The 13,274-nt window shown below is 49.1% G+C and overlaps 6 protein-coding genes across 6 annotated transcripts; 3 read left to right on the top strand and 3 right to left on the bottom strand.

Moving 5' to 3' along the window:
- Positions 1-1,682: 1,682 nt before the first annotated feature.
- Positions 1,683-2,261, top strand: LCP9604111_8198 (helix-turn-helix domain-containing protein; the record flags this gene model as incomplete). The annotated part of the gene is made up of 1 exon (XM_039076314.1): positions 1,683-2,261. One exon carries the CDS (start codon positions 1,683-1,685, stop codon positions 2,259-2,261), a length of 579 nt encoding a protein of 192 aa, XP_038925777.1.
- A 1,181-nt stretch (positions 2,262-3,442) lies between these two features.
- On the bottom strand, positions 3,443-5,093 carry LCP9604111_8197 (WD40 repeat domain-containing protein; the record flags this gene model as incomplete). Its single annotated transcript, XM_039076313.1, has 3 exons — positions 3,443-4,297; positions 4,356-4,519; positions 4,580-5,093. The coding sequence occupies 3 exons, from the start codon at positions 5,091-5,093 to the stop codon at positions 3,443-3,445; spliced, it is 1,533 nt and encodes a 510-aa protein (XP_038925776.1).
- A 303-nt stretch (positions 5,094-5,396) lies between these two features.
- On the top strand, positions 5,397-6,884 carry LCP9604111_8196 (inositol phosphosphingolipid phospholipase; the record flags this gene model as incomplete). Its single annotated transcript, XM_039076312.1, has 1 exon — positions 5,397-6,884. The coding sequence occupies one exon, from the start codon at positions 5,397-5,399 to the stop codon at positions 6,882-6,884; it is 1,488 nt and encodes a 495-aa protein (XP_038925775.1).
- Positions 6,885-7,216: 332 nt separating this feature from the next.
- Positions 7,217-8,258, bottom strand: thiA (thiamine thiazole synthase; the record flags this gene model as incomplete). The annotated part of the gene is made up of 2 exons (XM_039076311.1): positions 7,217-7,863; positions 7,937-8,258. The coding sequence occupies 2 exons, from the start codon at positions 8,256-8,258 to the stop codon at positions 7,217-7,219; spliced, it is 969 nt and encodes a 322-aa protein (XP_038925774.1).
- A 1,323-nt stretch (positions 8,259-9,581) lies between these two features.
- Positions 9,582-10,371, top strand: LCP9604111_8194 (uncharacterized protein; the record flags this gene model as incomplete). Its single annotated transcript, XM_039076310.1, has 2 exons — positions 9,582-9,954; positions 10,031-10,371. The coding sequence occupies 2 exons, from the start codon at positions 9,582-9,584 to the stop codon at positions 10,369-10,371; spliced, it is 714 nt and encodes a 237-aa protein (XP_038925773.1).
- Positions 10,372-11,191: 820 nt separating this feature from the next.
- On the bottom strand, positions 11,192-13,043 carry LCP9604111_8193 (putative MFS transporter; the record flags this gene model as incomplete). The annotated part of the gene is made up of 6 exons (XM_039076309.1): positions 11,192-11,505; positions 11,584-11,911; positions 11,970-12,441; positions 12,522-12,686; positions 12,755-12,788; positions 12,851-13,043. 6 exons carry the CDS (start codon positions 13,041-13,043, stop codon positions 11,192-11,194), a joined length of 1,506 nt encoding a protein of 501 aa, XP_038925772.1.
- Between the last annotated feature and the right edge of the window lie 231 nt (positions 13,044-13,274).

Genomic DNA, 13,274 nt, shown 5'->3' with positions numbered 1-13,274 from the left:
CTGCACAAATCTGATCTGGAAAGGCGTTGAAGTACACCAACACAGTGGAAGCTCATATTTAAAGCTTTCGTCCAGACCGTCCGACCCAAGGTTTGCCACTCATGTAACCATGGTTCCAGCCTAGGAGGTAACCCGAAGGAGTGGCGCTAAAGTTCTCCCGGTCGCCCACACCCATGGAACGCATTCCTCCACACCAATCGAGGCACAACAACGCCACACCAGCCACACGGGATGCCAAGTTGCCCCTAGCGCGTGCGAATTATGATGAATTATGATTCGACCATTCAAATTAACAATGTTTTATTACGGAGTATGGAGTATGCTGGTGCAAGGCGGAGATAGCGGTATGTACCTGCAGAACCGAAACATAACGACCGAGTATAGACTCCGTATCTATGGTCCGCTTCTTCAAGAATCGGACATCCCTATTAGTGCATCTTGTGTATGAGATGTGCCCCGCGAGGGGCAGGTTTGCAGCCTGATGGAAGAAAGCTGTAGGGCTTAAAACTGGACCGCCGATCGAAGATCCTTGCACAATCCCAGTCCTAGACAGTGGACCCTTACAGGGTTCTGGATGGACACATACACACTGTTCTTGGAGAAAATCTTGCCATACTGCATGCCACCAATCGAGTCCGAGCACTAGAAATCCTACACATCTCCGTATGAACGTATAACATAGAATTTGAGACTTATGTGGGTTCACCCTATGGCCCGATCATCAATGTGAGACAAGGCTAAGCGCTGGGGTTCCACTCTCAATCACAGAGATCTATTCTTGTCGCTTTTGACAGCACAGCGTATGGCACCCCAATTATTGCGACTATCACTACGGAGTACAGCAGCCTCGGACCTCCTTCCACGGTATTTATTCGTTGTCCGTATATAATTCCGTACTCCGTACCCATCCTGTTGCTAGAAAGCAGTGGAGTAATCCGTAAAAGCTTAGCAGATATTTATATCTACCCCGTAAATGATTCAGTATTATTTCACGGTTTCAGATTGATTGTTACCAGTAAACAAACCCTGGGATGATATGAAATGGAGCAACTATGTTGTACAAAATAGGGGCCTGATCCCGTCTCCAAGAAGACCCACTACAACCTAAAGAATCCATTAATGAAAGCAACATAAAGAACCTCCTACTCGAGAGTTAAATACCAAGTGCGGAGTAGTAAGTATAGTTAGAAAAAACCCGAGATAAATCATAGACGCTTCTCTTAATCCCGTCGGTAATTCAATATTGTAAGAATACATAAATGTAGTCTATAAGTCCCTATCCTTTACGGCACGGCATAAGACTTTATGATTCAAGCGTGCAAGCTCGAGATAATCATTATGTTCAAGATAGTACGGATACTACAATAGATCTTTTTTCAATGTCTTGTTTCCTACATAATGTTATCGCCGAAATAGTACATAATAGTTGCAAATTGAACCACAGACTATTCGTAATGTTAAGCATAATTTCTACTAGGATATCCCATGTATAGCCTGTGATTTGTACAACGAAAACATGACTTCTTCAACGATGGAGATATACTCCGTACCTTCCTATTAGAGCCGAGTATCCGGCAGAAAATGTGGTATTCCCACCGCCTACCACATTGTGACCGACAAGCAAAGACTTCCATTTCACCGCCCCCCTCATCACGTCCTTCTCTAGGCACAAGCTCGCTACCATGGGGCCCGAGGGGCTCGATAAGCCCGAGATCCCAGATAAACCTGAGAAAAGATCTCGTCGACGTGGGGCCGAACTCGATCCATTCCTTCGCACCCGGCTCTGTGTGCTCAGAACCACAGCCAAATGGACCTACAAACAGATCCAGAATGAATACCCACACATCCCACTCTCGACCATCAAATCGACCATTCTCCGAGAGAGCAATCGTGTCAATAACCACTCACAAGCCCGCTCTGGCCGACCGTCAAAGCTGAAGGACGAAGATCGAGCCCGAATCCGCGAGGCTTTTCATGCGAACCCTCAAATCACATACGATGAACTGCTTGTGGTAGTGGATTATAAAGTTGGCAAGGAGTCGCTTCGTCGGTTTCTGAATGATGATGGGCTGAGGAAGACACAGACCCCTGCTCGGTCTTCTTTGGCTGGGAAAGGAGCTACCAAAAAAGTTGATGGGGCTCAATCGGTTCAGTCATATGACACACCTTCTGCTGACTGGGCTGGTGATCTTGCATCTGGTCTAGTACCCAGCGATTCAGATCCTGCATCTGCTACAGCGAGTCAAGTCGTCAGCAATTAGACTTGTTGAAAGAGATACCCCGGGATTTTCGGCGTTGCGCGTTACTTTGGAGGTTGTCTGCTCAATTATTCAACCAGATTTATTCTGCATGTCATGACAAGCATAAGTTATACATGATAATTATACAACATAGAGCATTGGAATGAAACCTTCATTGCAGGATTAATACACGGCGAACAATTGGTTCCGATGAAACATCCATAATATAGTGTGATCAATTACTGTATCATCAATCCCATAACCTATAGAAATGCTTGATTCCGGCATCCTTTGTCTGGCCATTGTTTCCGGGCAGCTTGCTTGTATCATGCTAATGGTCTCAGATAAAGTGTGGAAATTGCAGGCAACATGCTAACAGAATAGACCCATTTCTAATCCTAGACGGAAAATGGGTAAATCATAGCCATTTGGGGTAAATGCTCTACTTAGATGGAGTTATTTTTGCAGCTCCTGTGGACTCAATAATGAAATATGACCTGAATAACTAGTTATTTTACTTCATGCAGTCACGTTGAAAGATGGAATTTCATACCCCAGTCACGTTTGGTACTTCACTATATTCGCTCTTAGATATGCCAGGCGGAGAGAAAGAAAGCAGGGGCTCACTATTCCATAAATAGGCATCTAATAGAACTCACAGGACAAGTGATCAATATACATTTGGCTTTCATACAGCATTTGGTTTTGAGCTTTTTCAATCTAGTCGGTACATTCTCAAACACTGTGTCCATGTCTTGTAGGTTTGATTCCCTTGCGGCATTTCTTGTTTATAGAGCCTACGTTCCAAAATATCCTAAAGTATACAGCCGTTCTATAAACAAAGGGGAAATTTGAACTTTGGCGGAAGAGTAGGCTGACCTAGAAGATGTGATTTAGTTACCAAGCTCTGCTGTTAATGTTAGAAGTAAAAGATTCAATTACTAGACTCTGGATAATTACATTCGCTCATATGTCACATGTTGGAATGCAACGCAAATATCAACCAGATCAAGTCGCGTCATTGAAAATAATAATAATAGAAAGAGCCCAGGCTGAACAAAGCAGCAGGGAAACACAAATTGTCCATATGAGAATATCATCATGAGAACAACACCGGACGCCGGGGTATTTTCCTTTTTCCCGAAAAGCAGCCGCCTATGCAGAAACAAAGAAAAATCGCTAAATAAATGACAAAGATAAGCTCATGTCATCGTCACATCTTCGGCCGGGGTGGCGGCAGTGGAAGGCACAGCGGATGCATCAGTCATGGCATCATCTCCATCTGCATCATGCGCAGGGGAGCTCTTTTTCGAGTGTGACTCAGGGGTAGGAGTGGCAGAATCGCTGAACGCATCATCGTCAGATCCAGGGTCATTTTCATCTACCTCTTCCCACAGACGAACAGTCTTGTCTATTCCGCAGCTCACAACCATACGCTTGCCCTTCAGTGTACCCGTGTGAACACAAAGCACAGAGCCCGAGTGACCATCGAGGCGCTGCAGAATTTCCTTGCTCACAATATCCCAGAAGAGGATAGAGCCATCCTCGCTACCGCTGACGGCGAAGCACAGGGGCTGGTTGTAGAGCACGTTTTCAGCCCCATAAGTACCGAAGCATCCCGACAAGCTGTATTTGTTGTTGACATGGCCTTGGAAAGTCTTGAGGACGCGGCTCTGGACATAATTCCACATCCGAATGCAGCCGTCCAGGGTCCAGGCCAAGACATATTTGCCGTTAGGGGAGAACTTGACGCATGTCGCAGGCGGGTTGTCTTCCATGACTAGGGTGCGGAGACACTGACCGCTGTGGGTGTCCCAGATACGAATAAGTCCATCCAGAGCGCATGAGGCGATTAGGCTTCCATCATGCACAACATCAATACCGGAAACAGGGTCAGAGTGGGCTGGAAGAGAGCGCATGACTTGTGCTCGGCGAACGTCCCACATAAACACGGCCTCGTCATAGGAACCGCTGACGAGGATGTTACCCTTCGGTGCGAATGCCATTTGATAGACGTAGTTTTGATGGCCATCAAAGACCTTGGTATGGGCTTTGAGCTGTATCAAAGTATCAGTAAAAGGCCCTAGGACAGAAAATGACAAATGAGTTTCTTACAGTGTTCACGTTCCAGAAACGAATTGTTTTGTCATCGGAACCAGTTGCGATCCAGACGCCGTCAGGGGCCCAGGCAAGGGTGGAGATACCAGCTAGATGTCCCTCAAAGACATGAATGAGTCTGCCACTCGCAGTATCCCAGACCCTAACAGCTGCATCGGCACCTATTGTGCAAAGTCAGTTATCAAGTTATGTAGTAGCTAGACCATGGACATAATATATACCCGCACTAGCAATCATAGAGCAATCAGGTGAGAATTGCACAGCCGAAACTCCACGTAGGTGACCGCGCATCACAAACTTCTCCTTGTAGTTCAGATGCTCAGGCTTGGGAGGCACCGGAGCAACAGGCGTCGCAGAACGATCGGACCAGTCATCGGCATCACCAGCCTGATTCTCGTCTGAACCAGCCACATCATCTTCCGCGAGATCATCCGAACCGCCCTGTGAATTGTCGTCACGGATGGGAGAGGGGCTCCGGTGGTGGTTGCGCATGCGCGAGGAACGCCAGTATTCGTCTGCGTCCACAGCTAACTCGTCAGGGCTCTCAGACTCGCTGTAGAGGCGGCTAGTTTTCTTCGGGCGCTGTGGGGTGAACGCCTTTTGCAGGGTCCAGCTGGCTCGTCGGCGTTCAGCTTCGTCATGCTCCGAGCCGGCGGCGAGTTCATCGGAGGAGGACTCAGCGGGAGATTGGGCGCGAGGGTCTCGGCGCCGAGGCTGGGGGTTTGGATGATCCATTGTACAATAGGGATATGCAAAAGCATCTAAACAAACGATGCAAATGCGCCGATATGGGTTTAAAGATAGCAACCCCGAAAATAAAATCAATCGGACGCGTCGCGAAACATTTATCAAGGCGGTGTATATTTTTGCGGGCGGTGAGAGTGAGGCAGCTTTTGGTGACTGCGTCATATTAAACCACGTGGACCCGTGGCCGTTCACATGGATTAACACTTGTTTAGCACTTTATTGACCACTTCCTGGTCGACTAATACGCCTAAATATAGCTTTCAAAGCTCATTCTGGTCAATATCTGGCCCAATGGCCTACTCTATTCCCTCCAAAGCTCCAACCGACATTCGTGTCCTCACATTCAACTGCTGGGGTCTCAAATACATCGCCAAGTACCGCCATGAACGCATGTCGGAGATTGGGCGGCAATTGGCAATAGCCAGCCCGCCGCCCGAGATAGTTGGACTGCAAGAATGTTGGACCCAGAAGGATTATGAAAGCATTCGCGATCAGACTCGACACATCCTACCGTATGGGAAGTTCTATTACGGGGGCATATTTGGTGCGGGATTGGCGATTCTATCAAAATGGCCAATCGAGGAAAGCAGCATGTTCGGCTACCCGTTGAATGGCCGACCAACGGCATTCTTCCGAGGAGATTGGTTCGTGGGGAAAGGAGTCGCCAGCGCACGCGTTCGGTTCGGTCCCGGTACTGCTGACGTCGCCGAGGTGTTCTGCACTCATCTGCACGCGCCGTATGAGCGCGAACCAAACGACTCCTATCTCTGCCACCGGACTGCGCAGGCATGGGAGATCTCTAAGCTAATGCGTGGCGCTGCGGAACGCGGTCACCTTGTCATCGGCCTGGGTGACTTCAACATGGTGCCTTCCTCTTTCGCGCACCGCCTTATCACCACGCAGAGCCCTGTCCGCGACGCCTGGCGTGAGCTGCACCCGGACTCATCCCTCGCGGCAGCAATTGATCCTGCCGAACAAGCACGGAATCGGCCTATTCCCACTGCCGAGTTCAATCTTACCGAGAATGGAGCTACATGTGACGGGGCCTTCAATACTTGGCGTTGGACTGAGGCCATGCGCAAGCGCCTAGTCAAGGGTGAGGATATTGAGATTGACAATGAGACCCCAGACCCGCGCGCCAAACGTCTGGATTATATCTTCATCGGCGACGGTGGCTACCCGCCTGCATTCCCGCCATCTAGCTGGTCAGTCCAGTCAGTTCAGATCTCCATGACACAGCGCCATCCCACTCTCCTCTGCTCGCTGAGTGACCACTTCGCCGTTGAGGCTGTCATCACCCGTTCTTCTGTACGGACATACCCTCCTTCCCACTCTTCAGACTCTGCCCCAAGCTCTCCCACTTCTCCTTCCCTGCATGAAACAACTTCAAAGCCCGTCTCCCCCAACGCCGCCCTTTCTCCAGACACATATGACCACATCATTGACATGACCCACACATACGTGGCCCGTGAACGCTCTCAGCGCCGTTGGCGTCTGGCGCATTTCTTGGTATCTATTGTGATTTCCATTGGTTGCATGGTCGGCGTGTGGTGGATTGGCAACCGCACGTACATCGGATTCATCCTCATCCTAGTCAGCACGCTCAACTTCGCCGCTGGGGTTTTGGATGGTTTGATTGGTGGGCTGTTTATGTCGGGTGAATTACGGGCCTTGAAAGAGTTTGAGTGGGAGGTAAGAAATGCTAGAAACCTGGTCGTTGCCGCCGAGAATAGGGTAGGTGCTACTTCTGAAGAAAGGGACGGAGATCAGAAGGATTAAAAATTTTCACCGCAAGCTGGTTTGTGGAAAGGGGAATTATACGTGGAAGGTGTGGCTTGATTGCGCGGCTTAACTGTCTGTTTATATTTACTTAAGTGTAGTATAGTATATGCCCAGCTAGTCTTATCCTCGACTGGCAAAACTAATTCATAATTCCCAAGATCAACTTCAAGATAGACTACTTGTCTACAGATTAAGCATAAGAGAATTCGGCATGAAATGAGCGTGTGCATTTGTTAAAAATTCGTCATCATCAAAGCGACCGAGTCCACCAGCATCAAGCAAGGAGCAAGCAGAAACGACAAAGAGAGCCAGCACGAGAGAGTGCGAATTTACTCAGCACACTCGCGCTTGCGGGTGTCAAAGACACGCAGAGTCTCCTCAGCAGCCTTAACACCACTCATAACCATAGCGCCGAAAGTAGGGCCCATACGGTTGAAGCCGTCGATCTCCGACAGCTCCATACCACCAATGATAAGGCCCTTAGCGACCTCACGGGTGTTCTTAACAATAGCGTCCTCGGCCGCATTCATGTCAAGGCCACGCATGCCGCCGAGCTTCTCAATAGCGTTCATGGAGACAAGACGCTTAGCGCAGAAAGCGCCGAATGGGCCGTCGTGGCCAGTGGTGCTGACGATAACCGGGGCATTGATGGTGTTGGGGTCCATGCAGGAGTGGTCGTCGTGGTGGAGGGTGACGAGAGTCCAGTTGACGACGACACCGGCGAGGCGGATGTCGTTGCCGTCGGGACGGGTGATCAGGTCCTCAACGCAGGTCGCGTTGAAGAGCTTGACGTTCGGGAAGGCGAGGACCTTTGACAGGAGCGTCGACGTGAACAGCGAGGCGTGCTTGACGACGACGAAGTTCGGGTTCGAGGGCTCTTCCTCGAAGGGCACGCCGAGCTCGGTCAGGAAGGCATCTGCGGGGCGACGGAGGATCATGGCGCTGAATAGCTGACCACCTAGCCAGGCACCGCCACCTATATGATATGTGTGTTAGTGGTGCTGTGGTAGGTCTACGAGAGAGTCTGCTCGTGTGGAGCCGAGACTAACCGGGCGAAACAGAGGCCTCAATGATGGCGATCTTCAGGTCTGGACGGGCCTTGGCGAGTACATAGGCAGTACTCAGACCACAGGAACCAGCGCCGACGATGACAACATCGCTCTCGGCGTAGTTGTCCAGATCCTGGAAGTAGCGTCGGGTCATGGCGCGAGAGACTTGGCTCTCGCGGATAGGGGCGAACTTGAACTCATCCCATTTGTTGCCGAACTGCTCAAGGAGGTTTGACTGGCCATGGCCGGTCAGTGTCACCGATTCGGGGACGATGACCTTGCCCTTGATGCCGGTAGGGGCAACAGTAGCAGGCTCAAACATGGCAGCGGGAGGAGACATAATGGTTCAGAGATCAAGTCGGGGATTTGACTTTGGACCTTGGTTAGTTTGACTACTCTATATTGGGGGAGGGGAGGGGGGGGGAGGGCATGATCCTTTCGCTGGTATTATCCAGATCAAGTTAAAGGCCGTATAATCTCAGAACGAACCCACGCCGACGGTGAACCTGATGTCTAATAAGAGACATCGGATTCACCACCGACGCAAGAACGGACACCGGCTCATACCCAGAGGTTACCTGAGATACCTTGATCCCTGAGGGATAATGTGCCCAGCCAAAGAAAATCCATGGCTCCCGAAGGAAGGGCAGTATGTACTTGTTCGTTTGGGATCTAAACAAGAGTCAGCCTTGAGGGTATGCAAGCATGACATGGCAGTAGATAGTTACTGTTGGAATATAAATTCGTCACTTGATTGATGAAGAGAAGAAGAAGAAGGGAAAAAAAAAACAACTGCGGGCAGGTCAACCTTATATGCCACCTTGGAAGAGTCATACCCCACCATCCCCATCGCCATCCCACCTATCGAGATGTCATATTGCTCCGACTCCCTCCGGTTGTCCGACGAGCTTCCCGGTGAGCTACGTTGCACGAATAAGATGCTCTCGAGTGACGTTTCTAGCTTTTCTAGCTCTTGGCTACGAATGGCCGGAGCGTTCTGTCCCGGACTTCCTTGTTTTGCTCCACGAGAGTACCGGTACAACATAGGTTTCCTGTGAGTACATATGGTATGTAGAACTGCACGGTAGATTCTTGAAATAGAATGTGGGAATATAATACGTTAATCAACAACTCTTACACTGTAAGATTGTAGCTGTCAAGCTTGTATGGAGGGCGTAGGACATCGATGTACGTTTTACTGACGGTGACTACAATCGGACCAACCTTGAAAAGCACCAAGGTCGCAGAATAGATCAATTATTATCGGAATGAATCTACACGAACTTGCTTGGTATAAATATGCGAATTCAATAGGAATATATTTCATTTTTTCTTCGAAGACCCTATGTGGGTTTTCTGACATCATAAGTCATCACAGCGTTTAGCTGGGTCATATATATGTGTCTATACTTACCGGATTTATTTGAGCTGCCGCCGCTTTTATGTAGCCAAACTTCGACTACAGCTGGATTGATGGCGGGGCTACGCGTATTTGGTACCTGGTATGGGTTGCTAGTGAGTCTCTTGGGTTGAGTATGATGTCTTTATTACTCCAAACCTTATCCATATAATTTCGGACACCGGAATGTCTGCACCTTCTATCCTCGTGAATTCCCCTTCGGAAAACCCTACGTTGGCCTTAAAAATGTCTGATGACTCGGACTCCCCAGAAGTCGAGCACTCAGACGTCGAGTGCTTCGAGGCGCTGCCCGACGACACAGTCGAAGCCACCGGGTCGACGGAGAGTGCCATCCGGAAGATTATTAGAGAAAACCAAGAAACAACCGACGTGGTGAAATATATATGTTTCACAAACGTCCTACCAACTATTGCGGACAATTTTTCTTTGCGCAGTACTCGGCAGATGTTTAATCGCCGCACTCGATATATGATCATCAAGCTCTTTATTGGGGCCCATGAAACAGCTTCATGCGGCCTGGGTGGTGCAGTGCAATATGAGATATACAATATGGGGCTGGGCAAGTCGATTCGCCCGTTAGGGTCCAAAACCATCCAAGGTATGTTTTGCAGAAAGGAGGCCGACCGTTATGGTCGAAGTGGGAGTATCGGAGTCATATCGAAAGCTGCGAGCAGATGCAGAATGGTGGCTCATAAACTCGAGGGGCGATGTGAAGCTTGTAATTATCGTGTCCATTAGTCGAAAGACCCCCAACATCAAGTTTGAGGCTGTTACTTTGGACCCGACTGTCAACTCCTTGCGACTGCAGTGGCCCAAGATACGGCGGACCATTACGGCATCCCGCGACGCAAACAAACCCTACTCACAGATTACCATCAGGCCAGCAGTACCTTTGATCATCGGGTTTGAAGAATTGCTTTGTCGTCAACCAGTCCCGCCTGAACACGACATTGAACTATCACCTGATCGGTTGGGAGGGATCTCAACACACGTGTGGGGGGAGCAAGGATTCTAGCTTATTATTACCTCTATACCTCTGTTAGTTCTCGTAGCTAGCGTCTTCAATGACACAATCTTTGCTACAATAATCGTGGAGTGATTGTCAAAGCGCTGTGTAGATTCTTGAAGACAGGGGACGCGACAGAGAAAGATGGCTGTAGAAAGAAGAAGAATGAAGGTCATGAAGGTTTATTTAGTACATGTTATATATTTGCCATACTATTTGTTTGCCATACTGTATCTCTTGTACTTTATCAGTTTCTCAAGCAGTTTCTCAAGCAGCTTCTCAAGTGGTTGCTTAAGCGGTTGCTTAAGTAGTTGATAAAGTAATTGACGATAAAGTAGTTAATTAAGCAGTTAATAATGATATGACAAAAGGGACTTAATTTTATTAGTGGTTTACATACAAATTGTAGGTACCTACTGCCATACTACTACATATGGCAGGAAATATGCCTAATTGTGCACGCGGTACTGAAATTACAGGCAGGGGGGGAATAACCCAGTCAGAGGGGCGCTTTGCGTAGCATTAAAAGTTGGAATCAGTCGCTTCGCTCTGCAACGACTATCTGGAGGTCTTAGGCCGTCGAGATCACTAGTATGTTGAGCCGAGCTCTGGTTTAATCGATGAGCCGACCTGTACTCTGGAAATCAGAGTGCTAGATGATGATCAGGTGATGCAGAATACTCAGGGACGTGCTCCGTTTTACCCAGTGATCAAAAAGCGGCAAGAGGTGAGCACTAAAATGGAAAGGGAAAGGTTTCGAGTGCCAGGCATTATCCGGTACATATGCAAGATGCAAGAGAATACATGTTATCCGTAAGAGAATGCAAAATCACAGCACAAAACGGTAATTGGCACCGTAATTGTCCTCCGCTACCGGGCCATCCGCAGGTTTTGTTGGGTCTTCTTCAATTTGAGGCCCATACTTCTTGTCAAGGCGCCGGTTCTCCCATACCAGAAGCACACGCAGAGACAAAGCAAGGAGTGAAGTGAAGAACATGAAACCAGCACAGATCCCCATACCCTTTACATACCTCGGGGCTTGTGCATCTGGGAAGATGTTGGTGCCCAGGAAAGGCCCACACTGGCCGATCACGTTCAACAGGATAATACTTCCACCACGGCGAGTATCGGAGCCCTGATTGTCTGCACAACGTAACACGTCCAGTCAGTAAAAAAGCTTTGCACAGAAAACTCTAAGGATCAGAAAAGGGAATGACTCACTCAGAACCCACGGCAGAATATTGGCGATCGAGGGGAAGACTCCACAGGCCGCCAAGAACACACCGAAGTATCGAACACCCACTGAGGTGCAGGTAGCGCACAGGATATACCCCACGCCACCAACCACTGATAAAGCTGCGATCGTCAATCCACGCTGCTGAATGCGATCCGCCACCCAAGTGGTCGCGATCGTCGCCAGGAATGAGGCAAAGAATGGAGGTGCAGTGAGGCCCTGGGCGTTGATGGCCGTGAAGCCCATCTCCTTGAGAATGGTGGGTAGGAACACGGGGAGAGAAGAGAAACTGACGTTACAGCTGAAGTACATCAACTAGGTACACGTTTAATATCAGCAAGTTGTGCGCACAATATACACAATGAGTACTTACTGCTGTAAGCCACGCTTTGACGTCGAGAAGCGTCATGGCTAATTCCTTCCATTGGATCTTGACTGCACGGTCCGGCTCACCAGATTGTTGCATTGCCCGGGCACGCGCAACCTCCTTCTCTTCCTTATTCAGGAACTTGGCGTCCTGCGGGCTATCTGGCACGTAGAACCAAGCCAGCAGGGCAGCTGCGCAGACCGGAACACCCTCAACCAGGAACAGCAATCGCCAATTCGCCAACGCGGAATGTCCCGAAGTAATACCATATGCCAAGGCACCGGCGAATGTATTTGCCAGTGGTGCGGCAGACAGAAACATACCGCATCGGAGACCCAGCTCGTGGCGGCGGTAGAAGAATGATAGCAGATAGGGCACACCGGGACCGAAGCCAGCCTCGAAGACGCCCATTAGGAACCGGAGTGCCATCATGCCTTTCCAATTACTGACCGCTGCTTGGCATGTTGCCATCAAACCCCTTTTCCGTTGTCCGTCAGTCCATGTTCCTATACATTCGCAACCCCGGTTGAATGACAGCATTGCACGTGGGTTTCATACCAGGAGAACAACACAAAGGCAGCCCACTGGTGCGGCTTGACAATCTTCCACATCATTGCTTGGAATTCAAACACTGTATATGAGATATAGAAGATTGTCAAGAGCCAGGCGTAGCTTTTTCCATCGAGGTCGAGGTCCTCTTTCATGCCGGCGATTTTGGCATTGCTATGGTTTCCATCGTCAGCGGTCGTGCTATTTTGCATGCAGGTCCAAGGATGATATCGCGAACGAACCCGATGTTGCTTCGGTCGAGGAAAGCGAGGAGATCTGGATACCACAGAAACGGGTTAGAGTACAAATTCGTTTAATGTCTGGAGTTTGCAGCATACAGAAAAATCCCAATAACGTCACAACATGCCAGTCCAATTTCCTTACCACTCTCCGCTCTAACTCAGGGTCAATAGCCGGCAAGAGTGTAGTGGGTTTCTCCTGGTGAGTGGGCACGGCAGATTTCTCAATATCTTCATCCGGGGCAGTTTGGATTACATTCTCCAACTGCTCCTGCCTTTCCAAGAAGCCCATGGTGAATTGGAGACGTCCCAACAGACAACGGGATATTAACAAGGTGAAAAAGGAAGAGAAAAGAGAAAAAGGTCGGACACTTTTCCGGAGTTGGGGTTCGGAGTCATACTTATTCGCACGGTGAGAGGGAAAAAAGCCTGGATCCGCAGAGGCATACTGGCGTACTACATAATACAGCGACTAATGGCCAGCTTCTAGACTGGTGATTGGTGGGAACTGCAGAAACAATTT

Source organism: Penicillium roqueforti (genome assembly GCF_015533775.1).
Source record: "Penicillium roqueforti strain LCP96 04111 chromosome Unknown scaffold_30, whole genome shotgun sequence".
Taxonomy (NCBI): Eukaryota; Fungi; Ascomycota; class Eurotiomycetes; order Eurotiales; family Aspergillaceae; genus Penicillium; species Penicillium roqueforti.
The sequence above is the reverse complement of the archived record's forward strand: the minus strand, read 5'-3'. Positions and strand labels throughout refer to the sequence as shown.